Raw genomic sequence first — 13053 nt, forward strand, 5'->3', positions numbered from 1 at the left:
TTATTTGTGTAGTTTTAGGAAGATTAATTACCATTTCGGTAATCTAAACGTCTATTGGGGGGCAATAGACGTCTACTGGGGGGCAATACATGGTTGATAGTCGTCTATTGGGGGGCAATACATGGTTGATAGTCGTCTATTGGGGGGCAATACATGGCTGATAGTCGTCTATTGGCCCCCAATAGACGTCTATTAGGGGGCAATAGACGTCTATTGGGGGCAATAGACGTCTATTGCCCCTCTATTAGGGGGCAATAGATGTCTATTGGGGGAAAAAAAACTTTCCGGTAAGATTTTCAGCAAATTCCGGTGGGCGGCAGCCGGTGACCGGAATCCGACGACCGGTGACCGGATTCCGGGGAAAGTTGGCCGGATTCCGGCGGCCGGTGACCGGATTCCGGCGGCCGGTGACCGGATTCCGGCGGCCGGTGACCGGATTCCGGCGGCCGGTGACGGGCTCCGGCGAAGTCTCCTATGGTTTCTCTCTCTTCCATTTTCTCTCTCTCTCTCTCTAAGTAACAAAGGGGTGAGGGGTAAAATGGTATTAAAAAAAAATTAAAAACAAAAAAAAAATCTTAATGGGGTATTAGGGAACACTCCCTTAGAGTGTATTGGGTAAGAGAGAATTAAAAAAACTTAATGGGGTAAGTGGGAAAAAAATCCCTAGAAATGGGGTAAATGGACAAAACCCCAAAATTAAAAGCCAACTTCTATTAACATTGATGGTAAAAGTTTATTACATATCTACTGTTATTCTGTCAACAAATAATAAATTGACTGACTTAGTCATCAGAAGAGCAAAGACCCGTCACCTGGTCTAGCTTTTGACGCCAATGTATTATATTTGATAGGTGATTGTTGCACACCTCACCAAATCAGCTGCCAGACTTCGAGCCCCTACCCGCTATGCAGTACCTCTACTGAGTCACCGAGTCTAGGCCGGAAAACTTTAATAGATAGTTGAATGCAAATACATAGCAAGGGTATCGAGTAATGAAATGAATCTCAAATAATAACGTGTACAACCATCAAGTAATATTTTTTATTATACAAGAACTTATTCTGTGTATTGAAAAGTAGAGTAATTGTGTCAAAGTGTAGATAGGAGCAGAACTTGCTTGTTCTCATGTCTTTTTGTGAACTCTTTTTTCAAGCTTTTCTCTGCTTGATATTCTCCTCCTCACGAAGCAAAGAATCCACATAAAAAGGAAATGCCGCGTGTCCTCTTCTCTGAGTTGATTAATGATTATACAGATTTGCCTTACTAAGCTGGCTAATTAAAGCTAAAGAGCACAGAGGATGAAAAGGTACCTAAAAGGTGAGAAGAATCCCATTTCAAAAGAATCAAAGCCAACTGGAACCTGACCTATTCTCCACCGAAAACACCACTTTTCACACTCAGTCGCCCCTCCTCTCAAGGGGTTATATATACCTGCACCGGCAGTACTTGATATTTGCATCGCCATATTACAGTACTCACATAATAATACTAGAGTCACCGAGGCAAGTTAAGCCCTAGCTCCAGTTGTTTCTTCTTCAAAATGACCAAGACGACAGAGACACAAGATAACCAACCTCCAGCAGGTCCATTCTCTCTCTCTCTCTCTCTCTCTCTCTCTCTCCAAATGATTTACAGGACTCACCTTTTTATGTTAATTTGGTGCAGGATACCCAACTGCAACCAATGATCCCCCAACTAGGAAGAAGTTTCGGTCACGGACTAAAAAGAAAGGAGATAGGGGCTTCATTGAGGGCTGGTAAGTTATCTTCATTCATAAGGATTTCTTACTCAAAGAGAAACAGGAAACTTGCGGCTAATAATCCAATAGTCAAATGATATCATAACATGAATAGTAGCAGAAGTTGGTATTAACTCCAACCTAAATTACCGCATCCCGAGCAGTATGGATTCCCCAGCAAAGCTAGCTTATCCTTAGAGTCGGTCATAAGAGTATAAGAAAGCATTGACAACATGCTCATCTTGTTCTTTTCATGTCCATATATTGGTACTAATTACTTTCATTCTACTGGTGCAGCCTATTTGCCTTGTGCTGCTGTTGGCTTTGCGAGGAATGCTTCTAAACTATTTATCACCACCGCCATCATGATGGCTTTTTACTCGGCAGAACTACCATAATAGCTCATTGTTCAATGATTTCTCATTTTATCTTGGGGTGATTGCCTCGCTATACTATTAGTACTCTGTGAGAAAATTACATATCGCAATAAAAATCTCCTTTTTATTTTCTGCCCAGTTAACTTTTGTGCACTTCACACCCGTAAGGGCCCATGCGTTTCTTCAAGTTCCCCTTTACCTCAACTCCATATCAGATACGGAGGATCCGCAAATTTGAGTTATTTTAATACAGTGAATGAAGACATATGTACATCCCTTTTTTATTTATTGTTTTTTTTTTTTCATTCCCCAAAATCAACACTCCATGTTTTATTGTCTTTTTATAAATACAAATTTCTGTAATGTGAATTTTATTCTAAAAGAGGTAAGAATAAATGTGGATTACAAATTATGTAAATTTCACTCCCCTAAAGAAAATGTTAGATCTCAACATCCTACCTTAAAAGACCTCTGGGATTTTTTCCCCATCCTTTTTCGTATTTGCAGAGAAACAACCAATTGATGTGGAGCAAACACACATTCGTCCTGCTTAGTAATTATTGGATCCCTGAAACAAATCAAATATTATTCTTATCCATGCAAGCGACATAAACGCCCATTTCCTCTGCCAATCTAGGCATGAGAACAAAAGTCGATATCCAAGGTTAACAAAGGGTTTATCCCATGCATCATAGCCCTATAAGCTTATTATTACACCACATTGTATAGCAAGATCCTCTTAAATATGTACATAGTAACTTGGGGCTAAAGGCAAATTCGAGTAAAAGAATAGAAGAAAAGCAAAAGAAAAAAATAAAATAAAATAAAAACTAACGAATGAAGCATGCTTCTCAAATGGTATCAGACAATGGGAAAAGCTTTTCCAGCTTGATGTTTGAAAGGATCCGGTTTGGGTCTAATTCCGTTCGTGCTTTGTTGTAGGCGTCAACTGGAAAACGCTTCCTTAGCCTTGCCTGCAGAGCGGTAAGCTGTTCTTTGTCCTTTGGGACCTGTTCATGGAATGAGTAGGTAAAATTTAAAAGCAGCTTGATTAGTTAAATGATAATCTAAATCTGCACGTGCTAGTCCAGCTTTTACAATAGAGAGTTGTTTTGTTTTTGTTTTTTTTTTCTTTTGATTTGATTCTTTAAAATGTACTTGTGCTAAGATGTTGCAAGTAAAGCAAGAATTTGGTGGATATCTGAGAAACCAAAATCCAGGTGCCATTTAAAATAATAATAAATAACATTAAAAATTGATATTTCAAGATATATTTACTACCTCAATCTTGGCCCAGTGTTCATAAGAAGAATACGTATCCCACAACCGTGTCTGGGTTAGATGCCTGTAGTGGAAAAACTCTTCCGTAATATCCTTTCTTTGGCGGGCATCTGTTGTTGGAAGGTACATGATTATGCCAACCTGATACAAACAAAAACAATGTTATTGGTAATAGTCGGTGACACACTTGATAAAAGAGGCTAGTATTCCAAAAGTTTTGGAAACAAATTAAGCCCACAATTCGACTCAAATATTGCCTTGAAGCTTGTGACTCATAAGTCTGATGTATAAAGTATAAAAACTGACGTGATTTAGAAAGTGAAAGAAGTGATTCAGGAAGAAGTCATAGGCATGGATTTTGCAGGGACATGAATGAATTTTGTTAAGTATCCATGAAAATATATCATCCTAATTACACTATCTCCCAGCTTTGAGCTCGAAGCTGTACTCAAGAGACTGTAATTACAATATCTGTCAGTAAACTATATGCCATTGAAACTGATTACCCAAACCATATGACACAATGATTCTCTCCCTATATTGAAACTAATTACTTAAACCATATGGCACAATTGCACCTGGTTTTTTCCAGTGAGATAGGTAAATTTTGTTTACTATGTACGCCAACAAGCATTTGATCTATCAATACCACTTATACCTTTATATCTCAAGATGCATACTAGAAATTAACGAAAGACAAATTGAACACAGAGGTGGTTTATGAATTTACCCATGAAAATATATCATCCTCTCTTGAGCTTGAAGCTGGACTCATGGGGCTCTTAGTGCTGGCTGTCCAGCGCTGCTCTATTGGAGCAGGTGCAGGTATCTCTTCCTTCTCTATTAGCTGTTTTAGATCTGCTATGTATTCAAGGTCTTTCATACTTGGTTTGGCAAGGGTTCCAGCTGGAAAACAAGTCTCCGAAACCCACTGTTGGCCACCACAATCAAAGCCCAGAATTTCATCACTCCATCCTACTCTGTATCCCTCCGACTTCCTCCAGAACTCTGCCTCAGCTTGATTCACTTTCACGATATGATCTTTGTTGAGAGGATTTAGGGCCAGTAGTTTATCTCTCAACTCCGTAAAAGAGAGCTCATTTATGTCTACACTGTTGTCTGGTACTACTCTGCATTTATTGCATAAATGATTAACCACAATTAGCAGATGAATCAACACGATAGCATTACGGAATGTACTTTTATAAACAAATAATTCCAAACTAAATGAAGAAGAATAGAGAGTGAGAGCCTGATCCTACGGTTAACAGAACAAAATTAAAGAAAGCAAAACACATGTGAAAAAAAAAAAAAAAAAAGAAGGAAAGAAATCGATCAACATTATTTCAATCCCCAAAAAGTAAACTTCTTGTAATTTCCTTCCGAAACAGTTGAGAAATATAAATGAAGTAATACTTTCTTCTCGTTCAGAGAATCTAAATTATTCTTCATCTTAAAAAATTCTACTACTTTTTCACTCACAGTGAACCATCTCCACAAAATTCTGCCTGTATTTATAAATCCTCCAAAATTTATTCTGAAATACAGTAAGTTTAAGACAAAACCCAAACCCCTGCTAAGCATAATCACCTGGCAGGAACATTAGATGCATTGGCCACCTCCTCAAAGGCAAGGTTTCCAAATAACAAAAAATAATATTAACTACTTTTACTAGAATACCCAAAGAATTAAAGGACTAAGATCATTTTCCAAGTAAGTGAGGAAACAGGATGGATGAGTGAATCAGAGAATGAAATCCAACAACTCTCTATCATTAGGTTTCAGAGAGAACGACAGAACCAAGAAATGAAGTTTCTGGAACAGACTACAATATCATAATTCAGAAACAAAGCATCCCTTAGCATTACACAAACGTAGTCAAAAATAATTGAACCATGAAAGGAGGCCTTCCCAAAATCTAATTTCTTCAAAATTATGGAAAAGCAAAGTGCAATGACAGGTAAGAGTCCTGATCTACATGCACAGTGACCTTTTGAATGACTTTAAAAAATTACCAAACAATCCCTTAAAAAGGCCAACTTTTTCCATTCAAGTCATAAGATTTTCATTACATTATGCCAGAACAAATTCTGCTCTAAGGACATCTCAAATCCCATTTACCTAAAAGGGGAAAAAGATTCATGATATGAAGATTGCCTCAAGGCTATATCCTCTTTCAATTTAGGATGAGACACAATCTTCCAATTTACCAAGCAGAAATGATCCATTTTGCCTAACAAAATCTCACATTTTTAAAACCACACACCAAATTCCTGAAAAGATATTTTGCACTTCAAAAATTCACAACTCTGATAAAACCTTGAAAGCCTTTATGAAGAGGAAGATATTAACAAGGTGCTTGATATAAAGGTTCTCCTTGTCTTAACATCCGAGGCTTCTTTGTTTTTGTTTGTTTGTTTGTTTGTTTCTTTGATTATTTTATTTTTATTTTTTATAAAACCAACCAAAATATTATGAACCAAAAAAACCAACTGCAACGGTGGAAATTGGTCCACTGCTAAGATAACAGCATCAAATGCAAAAACTGAAGCCTATTTAGAGAAACTAGGAGGATAACCAGTCTTCCAAAATTAAACAGTGAGGCTGACAAAGAATGATTCCTAAATTCAATAGTGACGGGCGACCAAACTGCTGACCAAAAACAAAATCAACTCAAATTTCACCGACACCAATCCTTGAATAGTCCTAAGATTTCTTGTTAAACCCAAATTCCGAATATAGGGAAACAAAGCACCATCTGCAAACCTTGCAAGCATCAACAGGCTTTGAATCAACGACGCATTTTTTTACCTATTAACTAAAACAGCAATGTACAAAAAAATCCTCGACCACATTTCTCCATCTGTGATCAAAATCCTTATTCAAAGAAAAACATCTAGGAAACCCTGCTCAAGAACCCCAAAAAACCCACTTTGCAGACATTTAGTACTACTTGACCTATTGTGTAAACAAATCACTTTATCAATCAAACAACTTGATATCATTATTTATAGCTCTTGACGTTGCTCTTGAGCCTTAAGTTAGAAGTTCCTACCATCTCCTTTAGTTTCTTGGTTGCCGCCATTCAACAAAATACAGATCTTCACAAAATAAAGCATCTCCATTATGTTTATAATTTGAGAAACTAATAAGAAATCCATTTATATTCTCAATTCCAATGACATCCAAGAGAAGTTTGCTCTATGTTCCAAAGAGCAACCCTCCTTTAATCTAATTAATTGCATAAATCAGATTCTTATCAGACCATGATAAACATCCCAAATTCAAACCAATTACATAGCGTCCATCTAATTCAAATAGTACAATCATAGTAAACCTAACTAGAATTCCAACAAATTTGTCTATATTCTTCATGGGTGCCTTTGTAACGGTATACAAGCAAACTTTCTAACTTACAGTTAGTCAATGAATGGTTGATTAATGATTTCTTGGCAAACTAACGGTTGACGAGCAAACTTCTGTCATCATTATTCATAGTAGAAAATTACGAATTAGTTAACTACTGGTGTTTTATCTTTTTTCCCGAAGACTGAATAGAATCCTTTCCTGAAAGCAAGATTGTACATTCCTGTAAGACCATTGCTCGACTGTGCTCAAGTATTATTTTCCCTAACTTGGAGGTATTTCTGCAAAACAAAATTGTAAAACTAGGAAATAAATTCGTTCAAAAGTTAACTTTAGGCTACTGAAACTAAGCCATAATCGCCAAGACTCTCCTAATTGAATTAACTGTCCTAATTACTTCGTTGACAAAAGCTTAATATAAATTCATTAAATTATCTTGATTCTAAGACAATTACAAGTCAATTTTTTTTTATGAGAAGAATCCTAATCACATGTAATTAGTAACACTTTCCAACTACTTGCGTGGTACTTGCCAAATGAAAATGAAAATGAGAATAAAGATGACAAAAGGGAAAGAACAAATTAAGACAATATGTTCATTACAAGCAGCTTATAATTGGCTCAGAAAGGACAAATCATCCCTTCTATGGTTTCTGAATATGAGGAATTATTTTTCTAGATTACACATTTGAAAAAGGACGGGAAAATTGTACCTGTACTTCTTGAGGCATTCCCTGTAGAGATCACGAACGTGCTGAATGGCTTCATCCGTTGTATATTTGGGTTTGAACTTTGGGGGACCTTTCCATTTCGAGACAGGGTTGCACGTCACAACCACAACAGTATCAGTATATGGAATATAGAGATACTTCACATGTTTGTTCTCAGAGAGCAATTTCCTGAGGAGAAAGAAAAAAGAATCTTTAACCTGTGCGAAACAAATAGATCCTGTATCATTCATTGCTCATTTATATGGTATAATATTTGCACATTAAACAAGCAGCCAGTGAAAATATGATCAAGAAAAAGACAAAAATGGAAAACAATTGCAGCTAAGGCTTACTTATCAGTTCGAGTTCTAAGATTTAAGAACCCAAAGTGCGTATCAATGCATGTTGTGATTGGCATTTTTTAATTTTTTTTTTTTTTCATTAGAAAGTAGTGCTCAATTATTTATGAAGTCAGGTAAGGGTATCGTACAAACCACCGCAATCATATAACTGTGACAAAATATTTTAATGGTTTTTCAGCACTCAGTCCAAGTGTTTTCACCATCCAATAGATAATTGTAAGACCCTATGCTCCAAACTATCTGGAGGTTGTCTCTCAGATTAATGTTCTATAATTCTACTACCTAGTAGCAAATTGCAAGAAATTTTCATAAGAATTGATTAATCAACCCAATGAAAAGAGTGAATCATTACTTGTGATTTTTCTTGATTTCTTCCATGTTTGAAACAGTAGTGTGCTCTACAAGCTCCTGTCTGTCAACACATTGGATGGTAACTTCAGCAACAACTCCCAGACCGCCGAGGCCACAGCGAGCTAAATAAAACAGCTCTGGATCTTTCTCCTTGGAGACCTCTATTGTTCCCTTAGCAGGAGTGACCAATTTCATGCTGATCACCTGCTCATCAATCGGAGGCAACCTCGCACCAGTACCATGTGCACCAACCTACAACACATGAACATCCAAAAGTAAACATAGTAAGAAGGAAGAATGGAAACCAGATAAAAATTAAGCAAGGAAACCGAAGCAACCTGCACAATGCCACCAATCTGTTGCTCCCTTATGGAGGCAAAGTTCTGCAAAGTAAGGCCCTGATCCTTAATCCCATCCACCAATTGCTGGACCCTGATCCCAGCTTGCACTCTCACTCTCTTCTTCTCCTTATCCACCTCCAAAACCTTATCCATGAGCGCCAAATTGACCATCCCGGCCCTGGACAATCCAATCCCATTGGGGGACAACCCAGACCCGACCGGCCGAATCCGGTACTTGTTCTCATTGGCCTCCTTGACTACTTTCTCGAGCTCCTCAAGGGTCTCGGGCTGGTGGAAAACCCGGGTCTGGACCTCGTGGGTCCCGCTCCAGTTTGAGACCGTGTGGAGCTCCTCAGGTAGAGGGGCGTAGCGGAAGATTTGGGCCTTCTTGTGCTTGGCGTTCTCGGGAAATGGGAAGGAGTAGTAGGTGGCGGCACCGCAGAATAAGACCAGGGCTGTGTACCCCATGTACTTGCGGACCTCAGATGCTGATGCTGATGCGGAGGACGGCGACGGTGACGGTGCATTGCAAAATGCACGCCCTGAGCTTAATGGGTTTTTAGTGGTGGAATTGGCGATTCTGTGGAGGGATTGGAGCGAGCGCTTCACAGTGAGAGCTCTCTGCATTTTTTTTTTTTTTTTTTTTTTTTTGCACTCTCTCTCTCTTTTTGGGTCGTTGGCTTTTAGCAAGTATTCGGGTTTATCGCTGAATTCTGAGGACCCAGGGTTTATCAGTCAACTCACACACTTTGTTTTTTCATAAGAAAAGAAAAAAAAAGAGAGGCATGGAGTATGCTTAGCAGCTTTGGCATGCTTCCTCTGCCCTTTGGAAGCACAGGCATGCAAGGCAGGCCTCTTTTTGGCTATTCACCGAGAAAAGACTGATTTTGACCTGAAATGTGATTCCTCACTTGTGATTTGCTGCTCTGTAACAGGATATGGAGAATTAGGGGTGGATTCAGTTGTTTTCGGTTTTGTTTTTAGTCTAAATTGAAAACCGAACCGAACTTGAATTTCGATTCAAGTCGGTTCGGTTTACCACTTTTGAATATGTTTATTTTTAGTTAAAGTAAAACTCCCAAGAGCTTTCTTTTACTCCCATTTTTTTTTGTTTACTTTCTTTACTCTTATTGAGTATTGACATAACTTTTGGTCTTATTAGAGCGTACTCCAATAAAAATTTCAAAGACAGCGTTGCTAGCACTAATAAAAGTGTTTTGGACTACTGCAAAATTTGGATAGGTAGATAACCCTATACCAAGGCATTGATCATACTTTACACTAATTGTAGGTACATGTTGTGTTGGCATTCCCATACAAAGCACTGAAGAAGACTATAATCTGGTCTCGGAGAAATCCTATAGGTAATTGCATCTCATGAGTCAGCATATGCACTGGGATTGCATCTCATGAGTCAGTTCTACTTTTTAGGGAGTTCGTTTCCAGAAAGTATCTTTCAGTTTTTAAATATTATTTTACAAAAATATTTTCCATCTGTTAAAATCGTACCATTGCAGTCCTAATTGATTTATGATATGTTTATTTTAATTGGCAATCTTTTATTAAAAGACTATTCCTATTAGGAGTCCAATTAGGGTGAAGTCTTGATTCTTGAGGATTTGTTTTCTCCTCCATATATTCAGAAAAGTAGCATTCATTTGTGTACTACTTTGGCGCAAGAATTATTGTGCATCTCGCTTGCTTAGAAAGAGTCCCATAGGAGTCCTTAAAACACTTGTTCCGTGTCAAAGTGTCTCATTGTTCATTCATTCATATGCATTGGTTCTCTCGAGATCAGTAGAGAAATCGTTGATGCAAGAAGAGCGATTGTTGAAGATCATTCAAGTGAAGAAGGCAGTCAAGGTTCAAGGTAAACACCTCACCAGTTAGTCTAGTGATTGTAGCCGAGAGTAGTGCTACGTGTGTTTGTAAAGAAACTTATTCTTTACCATTAATGGATTGATTTTATTTTGGGTTCTCAAGAGTAAGAGCCCCGCAGTGTTTTTAATCTCAAATTGAGGTTTTCACTGCGTAACCAAAGTTGTGTTGGTCTCTGTGAATTTCGGTTTTCTGCCCCGTAGGGATTGCAACTTAATAATCAATCTTCGATACCCAGAAACACGTTCATCCTCGTATTTTCATTTGGCATCAGAGCATGTTCTAAAGACTTTTAGTAGGTCCGAGGACAGGATGGAACACGAGCGTGATAGAGCCTCTAGCTCGATAAATTGCCCCCCTTTGTTTGATGGTGAAGACTATATTCACAATGGAAGATCATGATGAGGGCATTTCTCTACTCTTAAGATGAAAATATATGGAATATTGTTGAGATTGGATGGGAACACCTAACCAATAGGCCTGGGCTCGGGTCGGGTCGGGCCCGAAATTTGGTAAAACCAAGCCTGAGCCCGAAACAATCGGTTCGGGCTTTTTTGAAAATGGAAACCGACAAAAACCGATTTCAAACAGGCCAGTTTGGGCTTCGGGCTTTTCGGGCCCAATAAGCAAAATACACAACAATCTGGTAAGAGGCAAGGTTCGAACTCCTGATCTCTTGCATCAAATCCTTGCTCCCAACCACTGGAGCATGAGACGCTCTGGGAATATTTTGTTCGACGTTTATATTTATTTGTCCTAAGCGGTAGAAATAAAACAAAACAAGACAAAAGGCTCTGCCCTCTTTTACTTTCTACTCTTTCTTTCTTTTCTGGTCTTCTTCGACACTTTCTTCTTCTTCTTCTGTAGTTCTATACTTCTATTCATTAATTCATATATTCTTCTGCTTTTTTTTTCTTTTTTTTCTTCCTCCCTCTTTCTTTTCTAGTCTTCTTCGACACTTCTTATTCTTCTTCTTCTTCTGCAGTTCTATTCATATATATATGGGCTAAAGTCTGTTTAGTCCCTGTACTATGCCTCTCTCATCGTTTCAGTCCCTGACATTCCAATTTAATCTGAAAAGTCCCTGATGTCTCAATTTCAGTCTAATAGGTCCTTTCCGCGAAAAATTAGAAATTGGCATTGGGTGAAATGTCCAATATACCCCTCAGTTATTTTTTTTTTCTTTTTTTTTTTCCTTCTTAATTTATTTTTTTCCTTTTTTTTCTTTTTCCTTTTTAATTTCTTTTTTTTCTTTTTTCTTTTTTCTTTTTTCTTTTTCCTTTTTAATTTCATTTTTCCTTTTTTTATTTTTATTTTTTTCCTTTTTCCATTTTAATTTATTTTTTTTTCTTTTTTCATTTTTCCTTTTTAATTTCTTTTTTTTTTCCTTTTTAATTTTTTTTTCCTTTTTAATTTCTTTTTTTCCATTTTTCTTTTTTCTTTTTCATTTCTTTTTTGCTTTTTAATTTCTTTTTTGCTATTTCTTCTTTTTTTCTTGTTCCTTTTTAATTTTTTTTCCTTTTTACGTTCTTTTTTCTTTTTCGTTTTGCCTACTTTCTACTTCCTCAACCCACCAGTCCCATTCCGATCAAACTCCACAACCCATCTGTTTCCCAATCAGCTCGGAAATTCATCGCTAAACCACTCCCCTCTTGTTTTCACAGTCTACTTCTCTCTCTCCCACTCAAATCCCACTTTCTCTCTCCACATCAAGCCTCAATTTGGAAACTTTTCACTGAAAATTACCATTTTTTAACTTTTTACTGAAAACTACCATTTTTTCAAACTCTGAGGTTTTTGGGTCTTGCTCAAAATGGTGATTTGGATTTTGGGTTTGGTTGAAATGGTGGTTTTTGATGGCCAAGTTGACAAAAACCAGAAGTGAAGAAGAAGAATAGTGATGGAAAAGAAAAATGGCCGCTGGTGTGGAGAACAAGAATTGGAGTTTCGGGTCGATCTGGATTGGTTCGCCGACGTGGCGCTACTGATGCAGCAGAATACGATGGTCATTAAAAAGGAAAAAGAAAAAAGAAAAAAGAAAAATAAAAAAAGGAAAAAAGAAATTAAAAAGGAAAAAGAAAAAAAAATGAAAATGGAAAAAGGAAAAAAAGAAAAATAAAAGGAAAAAGAAAAAAAAAATTAAAAAGGAAAAAGAAAAAAGAAACAAGAAAAAAAGAAATTAAAAAGGAAAAAGAAAAAAGAAAAAAAAAGAAATTAAAATGGAAAAAGGAAAAAAATAAAATAAAAAAAAGGAAAAAAAAAAGAAAAAAAAGAAATTAAAAAGGAAAAAAATAAATTAAAAAGGAAAAAAAGAAAAAAGAAATAACTGAGGGGTATATTGGACATTTCACTCAAGGCCAATTCCTAATTTCCCGTGGAAAGGACCTATTAGACGGAAATTGAGACCTCAGGGACTTTTTAGATTAAATTGGAATGTCAGGGACTGAAACGATGAGAGAGGCATAGTACAGGGACTAAACAGACTTTAGCCCTATATATATATATATATACCTCCTCAATCCCCATCCCCATTATGCAGTTCGTTGGTGGTGCGTTGGATGGAGGGGAGAGTGAAGAGGGGTTCGGTTAGGAGGAGCGAGGATTGGGCTGCGTTGACCCGAGGACTTGGGTGAAGAGGTGCCCAGATC

The 13053-nt window shown here is 37.3% G+C and overlaps 1 protein-coding gene across 1 annotated transcript; it reads right to left on the reverse strand.

Moving 5' to 3' along the window:
- Positions 1-2639: 2639 nt before the first annotated feature.
- Positions 2640-9376, reverse strand: LOC133724713 (L-galactono-1,4-lactone dehydrogenase, mitochondrial). Its single transcript, XM_062151535.1, has 6 exons — positions 8525-9376; positions 8188-8438; positions 7477-7662; positions 4128-4527; positions 3398-3538; positions 2640-3126 (listed from the first exon to the last, which is right to left on the reverse strand). The coding sequence occupies exons 1-6, from the start codon at positions 9152-9154 to the stop codon at positions 2968-2970; spliced, it is 1767 nt and encodes a 588-aa protein (XP_062007519.1). The 5' UTR covers positions 9155-9376; the 3' UTR covers positions 2640-2967.
- Positions 9377-13053: the final 3677 nt, after the last annotated feature.

This window comes from Rosa rugosa, chromosome 1 (genome assembly GCF_958449725.1).
Source record: "Rosa rugosa chromosome 1, drRosRugo1.1, whole genome shotgun sequence".
NCBI lineage: Eukaryota > Viridiplantae > Streptophyta > Magnoliopsida > Rosales > Rosaceae > Rosa > Rosa rugosa.